The sequence below is a fragment of the Anabas testudineus genome, chromosome 14, assembly GCF_900324465.2.
Source record: "Anabas testudineus chromosome 14, fAnaTes1.2, whole genome shotgun sequence".
Lineage (NCBI taxonomy): Eukaryota > Metazoa > Chordata > Actinopteri > Anabantiformes > Anabantidae > Anabas > Anabas testudineus.
This window is the reverse complement of record NC_046623.1, coordinates 8,890,356-8,898,352: the sequence shown is the minus strand read 5'-3', so window position 1 is coordinate 8,898,352 and position 7,997 is coordinate 8,890,356. Positions and strand designations below refer to the sequence as shown.

The 7,997-nt window shown below is 39.5% G+C and overlaps 1 protein-coding gene across 1 annotated transcript; it reads right to left on the bottom strand.

The window, feature by feature from the left end:
* Positions 1-673: 673 nt before the first annotated feature.
* LOC113170976 (GDNF family receptor alpha-4-like) lies at positions 674-7,333 on the bottom strand. Its single transcript, XM_026373316.1, has 7 exons — positions 7,009-7,333; positions 6,806-6,898; positions 6,343-6,712; positions 4,838-4,947; positions 4,247-4,381; positions 2,497-2,633; positions 674-957 (listed from the first exon to the last, which is right to left on the bottom strand). Exons 1-7 carry the CDS (start codon positions 7,331-7,333, stop codon positions 766-768), a joined length of 1,362 nt encoding a protein of 453 aa, XP_026229101.1. The 3' UTR covers positions 674-765.
* Positions 7,334-7,997: the final 664 nt, after the last annotated feature.

The window sequence follows — 7,997 nt, the reverse complement described above, 5'->3', positions numbered from 1 at the left end:
CTCAGTCACTCACCCTGGTGGGAATAAAAGTAAGTGGTGTGTTAACAAAAGAAGCGGGTCAGAGCAACTATTGCACTCTGCATGTTGGTGCACAAAGTGTAAAGCACCCAAGGTTAAAGTAGGGTAAGATCGCTCATATATAAATGTAACTGCACATTTATTTGTGTCTTTTTGAAACGATGAAGAGTTTTTCTAAAGGTACAAGTCTGGTGCAGATTCTCATTAGCTTATGGATTATCTTAGTTTAACCACAGGACGGAGGATGCGCAGGAAGAGCCAAAGGGGCAGCTGAGAAACGGATGTGACAAGAGTCATGAAATAGAAATCAAAAGCCGTGCTCAGGCCCGGTTGCAGTGAAGTTGACTGGTTATGGTTTTTTGGAGCCCGTATAGTGGATGTGGCCTTGGGCAATGTGCTTCTTGTTAAAAGAGGGGATGTACTTTGAGTGTGAAGCAGACTCTAGATAGAGTATTTGCCCAGACAGCACTTCTCAATTCACCCATCCACTCGTATATCTGCTCACGTTGTACCCTTCCTTTCAAGCAAAGACATGGCAGATACTGCAGGACTACTGATATCTTAAACTCTTGAGGAGGCAGTGATAAGAGAAATAAAATCATGAAGTAAGGTCAGGGCATTTTAAAAAAATGAAAAAGAAATGTTTCCAATTCTTTTCTTTCATAACTGTCCTCGGTGGCTCATTCAGAGTTCTGTGATGGATTTGACAGTGGTAGCAAGTGTAAAATATGAGAGGCTTGAGAAGCTTCAACACTCCCAGTCCGGGATGAATGCAGAGAGCAGCAGTAATGGTAACACAGGTAGCGCCTGGCTAGCTGCTCCCCTCTGACTCCCTGTATCCCCAGATTCAGTGTTAGAGTCCTTCTCCGAATACGGCGGGATGACGTTGAATTCCTCGCTTTCTTCCTCTTCACGGTCCACTTCCTCGCTGTCCTCCATCTGTAAAAGTGGGGAAAGAGTGATTCTTCCAATTAACAGAAGTGGTGAAGCGTGGAGGAAGAGAAAGTCCACATAAACAGATTTTAAAACTACATATCAAAATATCCTAAAGCTGCAGGAAAAAAGATGGTAACCTACTATGTTAAGAGTTTGAACAAGACTGGACTACCTTACAAACTGTATCACAAAGCAAAAAAGACAAACTTTGCAATTCCTACTTAGATACCATCATATGTACTGGCAGGAATTACAGATCTGCTGTACAACAACAGCTTCTCTTAAATCTATTTAACAGCTACTTGCAAAAGTAAACCAATATGCCCACAATAATAATTTTATAAACCCAGAAATACAAATACAAACATAGCAAGTAAACACGAGTCCAGACTACATCAAGAGGTTTGACCTTTGCTTTCTAACCCGCCACCTTGGGCAGATGATGAAGTCATATTTGCAGCAGTGGAGGACAGAGCTGTAAAGGGTAGACATTTAGTAGACAGTTAACATTCTCATTGCTCTCCAGCAGGAAACAGCTGTCGGCATGGATTGCTCATCCAGCTGTTGTCTTACATTATGCACAGTGCCCCTGCAGATGTATGATTCCACTACAGTGGCCACATGCTGCAAATACATTTTTATTGATAGATGCAATCTTGTATGCAGTAAGTGAATGGGATTTTAGTTTTATTACAGTATTTTTAAAGAGAAAGTTACCATCAGCTAAAAAATTGCTGTGGTCTCCCAGTTAGATGCAGTGATGTACTATATCATATGGTGTGTAAGTCCTTTGTGAGATTATTGTTGGGTTTGGTTACAGGTGCCTTGACTGAGCACACTTGCGAAGCGATTACCATGCCCATTAGAGATGCTGGATGTAATCATTTAGTGTTTCTCAGTCTGACATTAAGTTGCTCTTTTTTGGTAACATTCAAGTTTTGCTAGACTATTGTGTTTCCCTTCCTCTCAGGCATGTGCATTGATAGGATAGCATCAAAATTCAGCACCCTCTCTACATTTATATTCCATATATAAAACCTTTAACTGCTTTGAAATAGTGGTGAAGCTTCCACTCAAACACAGATGAGTAGGAGTAGTAGACAAGTAGGATGATGTGAATGTGTACAGAGTGGAAAGAGACTGAGTCTTTATCTTTTCTTGAGCCCGAGTTTTACGTTCTTAAGTCTGTTTAAAACAGCTTTGACATTTTATTGGCATCAAAAAAAGAGGAAAGCCCTTGCTCCTTCCTGTTATTGTTGCAGAATGGTATACTATTTTCAGTATCCATTTTGATTTTTATATGGTTTGAGTGCAATTTAGTTTGAGATATTTCTGAAGGTAAATTGAAAGCGTACTAACATCATGGGAGAAAAATAATCTGAAGTTACTGTATATGTAATGTGAGCTGCTAAGCTAAACCCTCCGCTTCAATTCCTGTGATACTAAGGTGTTAACATCTGATATACAGTCAACCACATCTTCAATTCAGCTCACAGAAAGTGTCTACCACTAGCATATGGTAAGGAAGCAGAGAGCGCTTACACTGTTGAATTCAGGCAGAGTGTTAACTCTGACGTGGACCCTCTCCTGGTAGATGCGTGGCGGGGGCTGAGAAGCTGGCACAGGAGTATTTTCCGCAGGAGGAGGTGCGGAGATTCCCATGGAGCTGATGGCATTGCCTGAAAGAGAAACAGCAGGGGCCATCTTCATTAGGTTCACATTAATATTCGTCTTAGTGACATCACCAAAATATTATCAGTAACTGCAATAAATATAGTAGGAGTGTGGTAATTACTAAGCATGATCGAAAAAAATAAATTAATGTAAACGTGCTATCAGTGATCATAACCCTGAACTGCATTTTTATTTTTTATTTTTTATGAATGGCAATATTGTCAGTGTATTCTAATGGCTTTTAAACGCATGTCTGTCTGTTCCGACTATATTCTAAGACGTTTACGCATAAATCCAAGTGGATGTTTATGCCAAATGAGATTAAATTTCGTCCAGTCATTTCTGAGATATAGCATAGACAAAGATTATAACTACATAAGACAACTATGACCGTGACCCTTTGACCTTTGGTCATCATGACCTAAACAGTTCATCACAAAGTGGACAGTTAGTTGGCTGTCGCTGCCACTGAAACAAACAAACAAAAAAAAAGGTCAATTCTACCGTTTTGCTAAAGTTAAATAAAGTATAATTATTATTTAATATTAGCCAAAGGATAAAATCCACAAGGCAAATACTGTAAATACTACTGGTTGTTCCATATATAATAAATAATGTGAATTTATATAATAATGTAATTTTTTTTTTAGATTTTTATTTTAATTAAAACAACCTATCTGCTTCTGACACCACAGTCTTTTTCGAGTTGTATATATTTTGGTGCTCCTATTACTCCTAAAGGTTTGGCAACAGTTCAACAAGAAGCCGCTTTATCAGATTTGGTGAAAGGATTCATTGACTGCACAGAACTTGGAAATCACATTCACATTTGGCAGCCAGCCACACAGCAGGGAGAATGTCCCTTTCCATTCCTTTATTTATAAGAAAACATTACGGTTCAATGGTTCGCCCTCTCAATCATCAATTATGACCTATCTCATTTGAATTCTGCATTAATGCATTAAAAAATACTCAGCTAGAGCAAGGGCTCAGTATCAATTTAGATTATACTCCAAAATAGCAGCTAAAAGGGGACATTTCCTCTGCCATTATGCTGACAATTAAAAATAGTCAGTTATCGTAGATGAGTAATTTAATATTAGAACGAGAAATGAAGTTTGGAACCCAAACTACCAAACTACATGACCGAGTTGTAGAAACAGCCATATGTTGATTTCTCACCACCTCTATTCTATTCTATTCTATTCTATTCTATTCTATTCTATTCCATTTTAACCAATTATATTCTGTTCTTTACCACTCAGTATGTGTTTCTCTCATCTAGCACAATAACAATACATTTATCCTTTATTTCATTTATTTTTAACTGATATATTAGCCTACTTTATAAAATAGTTGCATTCTTCTTAAGCAACATTGACAAAGTTCAGGATTTTAGCTTGAACACACGTCAATGTCAATGTAATATAAACTTCTACAAGGTGCTAGAAGCAACACATGCCTCAATTCTTTTTTAACTTGAGCTTTTGGCTCCTCCTACTATGACTTGCACTGTATTTCACATTTGTAACATTCAGTCTTTGTGTTTCACTATTCATCCCTGAATCTGTTTTGTAGTGTTTTTACTGTCAGCCTGAGCTCAGAACTGTTTACTCACGCAGACATATATTGTTGCTGAACATATGCAGAATGCGCTGACAGCTCTGCCATTCGTTCCCACTGCCGTCACACGTGCACCACTGGGACACTTCTGTGCTGCTGTTGCTCACATAGTTGGGAGTCATGATTGTTCCTTGTTATGGAAAGAAATCAAAAGTCATATTAAAGCTGAAAATTTGAACACTTTTAAAGCAATGTTTCCCTTAGAAGGGTCATCATTTCTAAAACACAGTCTACAAACAATATAAGTTGCTCTAGGGATCCAGTGTCACCAGTTTTCCAGCTTACATGTTTACACAATTACTTTTTGAAAAACACAGTTTGGAAAGCAGGAAGAAAATTATATCACTGGGATGATTTTGCAGAGCTGAATTGAAATGTGATTTTAAATTTTTTTTTTAAAGTGATACTGCCTGGATCCCCAGAGTAGCAGCTTTTGGCAGCTGAACGTTTATGAACCCTTTTAAGCCAAATATCACTTTTAGACACCTACAATACTGCTGATTTCCAATAATGAGTCCTCTGAGTATCTCTGTGTTTATTTATTTTTCTCTCTTCTACCTCTTTAATTTCTTTCCCTTCATCTCACCTATGAGTCCCGCATAGGCCTTCAGGCACATGGCTCTGCTCTCTCGCATACAGCCAGAGGCAGACAGAGGGGAGGGCTGGCAGTTGTGTTGGAAATCAGCAAAACGGGATCTGAAACATAGACCCACAACCACGCACGCACACACAACACATAGGAGAAAACTGTTTTATCTGTCAGCACAGAGCAAGGCCACATGCATTTTAAAGTGTTTTGACAATTTCACTTTGTGGATTTGGGTCAACACAAACCACAACATAGCGTAAGAGCACAAAAACGCAAAGAGAAATGGATATGTGCACAGACATTAAAACTATGTATAAAACATTTGTAGTCAGCATTTCAGGCTCTAGTTCACCAACATTACCCACTACTCTTAGGAAATTAAAAATCTTTCATGGTAGGTTTTATGTTATGCAGACACTAAAAGGTCAAGGGTAATTGTATTATAGCACTGTACTCTTTTCGTCTTTATTTATATAATATCTGTCTGACTCAATTTTCTGTTACAGAGAGATAATAAAGTCCTGAAAGTCACAGTTGGTTTAAAAGCTAGAGTGACTTATGTTCAGAATTAATATTAAAAACAAATGCAAATGCTCTTGTTATTTGCAACTGAATCACTCACACATTTCAATAATAATCTAAAGATGATGGTGATATTGATGACAGTATAGATCTTAAGCTAAAACTAGCTCAAGTAGAACACATGATGCAGTGTATGTGGAGAAGAAGTTCATGTCAGCTGTAGGTAGTCCTCCTCTTTTTTTACATAATAATAATGCATGGGGGGGGGATTTTGCATGACCTTCTTAGTTTTAGAAAGTATTCTTTTCTCTTATTATCAATTATATCAAATTAACACATATGTAAACAAGTCAAGGAAGGCATAATCATAGTGATGACCAGAAAAAATATCTATCTATCTATTTAGATATATAAAGATATATATCTATATATATATGTATTTCTGTATTTCTGTATCAAAATATTCTGGATTGTACCACAGGGCCACAGAAAAAGCTTATGAGGCCTTAAGGTCAAAGAGGCCGTTTTTGCATAGCTCTATTTCTTATGGTGAAACCCAAATACATTATGTATCTAGCAAGCCCTACAGACTTGTATCCCCTCTAGTCAGCTGGAATGTTGTAATACTAAAACATATAAATGTTTGTTGGTGATTTGTTGGGAGATTGGTCCATTAATCGGTGGTTCACGCAAGCAAGCCAATTAATAATGAAAATAACATAGAGAGCCATGATTAAAAAGTAAACAATGTGCCTAAAACACTGCAAACAGTAGTCAAATACTTCCCATTGTGCCTTTAATGTTGCTGTTTTTATTAGACTGTGTTGAAGAGGGTTGGACCAGCTCATTTTTTCATGGTGGTTAACTTTGTTGTGTTTGGGACACATTCTCTGATACTCTATACCTTTGTGCTCTCTTTTTCTTCAGTCTTCTTCTAATGTGAAACACACAATGTACTGATTCCAAACGCAATAACGTACCTACACAGCTCATCTCTGGAGCAGTAGTTCTGCAGGCTGAGGCAGTTGGGCTTGCCTGCTCTTTCCTCGCCTTTTACATTCTCCTCATACGAACATGACGGGACAATGGTTTTCCTCCGGCGCTCCCCACACAGAGTGTCAGAGCAGGGACAGAAGAGCAGAGCGAAGCTGTACTCCTCTGGCACACGCTCCAGGAAGCGCCGCAGGGCTTTGTGGCATTTCTGGCGGTTGCAGCTGTTGTCAGAGGCGGTTACTCGCTTGGTACAGGCTACAACATATTCTGACCGCAGAGATCCACATTTCTCGTACAGGCCGCAGTCCTGAGCTGCCTTCAGACACTGGTTTTGGCCGTCCACAGACAGAGTTGAAGCTGGAGTGAAGGGTAATGAATATCAGGAAAAAGGTTTTATTTTATTTATGAAAAACATATTACTTGTGTGCCAAAGTAAGAGCAGTCGTCTACCTGCTTTGATGGATGCCATACGTGACATCTCAATGTTTCTCACCAGATTTAACCGCAGCTCTTCATAAGGAGACACTTCATACTCATCATATGCTAAAACAACAAGCACAGCAAATCATGTCATGAGGGTTATGTATCTGAGAACTTAGAAAGCCCCCACCCTCCCCCACATGCACAGCTGTTTTGTTATTGCTTAAACCCACCTGCAAATCTCACGGTCCAGTAAACCCTGAGGCAGTGTTCCTCCCTTCGAGAGCCACGCTGACACTTACAAACTTGAAGGGGGCGGTAATGCTGCAAGGAGTTCTGGGCATCCAGGCACTCCAGTCGGGCGTCTGAGCCGAGGGGGGACACTGCCTCCTCAGCAGCACAGTACTCCAGCAGCCTGTAGAGGACCATGCAGGACTGCTCCTGGATGCAGCCCTGCTCCGCCACCAGACAGTCTAAGGATGCAGAAACTGGCACACTACCTGTAGGAGAGACTGATACTATCAGAGGGCGAAGCTGTTTCTTGCCAACAATAACCATCAATAGGCGTGTTGCTATATGATGCAAAGCAGCTGTGCTTACTGTACCATAATCCAATTTTAGTCCTTAACTTAAATAGGCTGTAATTAAAAAAGCAGAGCAAGGTGAGTTTTCACTGAAGACCCCCCAGTGTGCTATAAGTTGTATTATACAACAAGGAGGATTCAATTAAAAACACACGAGTGTAATAAAGTAGCAGCATGGGTGAAAATTAAGTACTCTAAAGCAGAAACACAAGGGTCTCTCGAATAATTTAACCACACTATAGGGTTATGTTATGGTTATAATTATTTCATCATCTTCTCATTGGGATTTGTGGTTAACTTCTCTTTTACCGTTTTCATGTATGCGGCCCTACAGTGCTGAGAGCTATACATCCACCCAAGCGCCGGCTGTCAGTCACCTCACGTTGTTGTACCATGTGGAGCCAAATACTGTTTGTAAGCCTCATCACGGTGAGCTCAACACACACTATCACACTTTTAGAGAAATATTATGAATGTATGGTACCTTCCTGTCAAGTTACAAACCTGGCTGTCAGGCTGTAGCTTATCCTTCTCACTGCACTTCTTTTTCCTTTTGCTTTCTGTTCTATAATCTTCTATGCTAATGTAGCTCGAAAAACTCTCCTTGTTGGTCTGTTCAAGAGCTTCTTAGAAACACG

What these genes read in the sequence shown, in the direction of transcription:
- LOC113170976 (XM_026373316.1), bottom strand. Translation starts at nt 7,333, where the DNA reads ATGGTTATTGTTGGCAAGAAACAGCTTCGCCCTCTGATAGTATCAGTC. An exon ending in CTGGACCGTGAGATTTGCAG is followed by an intron (nt 6,899 to 7,008) that starts GTGGGTTTAAGC and finishes TTGTTGTTTTAG; the next exon opens with CATATGATGAGTATGAAGTG. An exon ending in GGCCTATGCGGGACTCATAG is followed by an intron (nt 4,382 to 4,837) that starts GTGAGATGAAGG and finishes TTCCATAACAAG; the next exon opens with GAACAATCATGACTCCCAAC.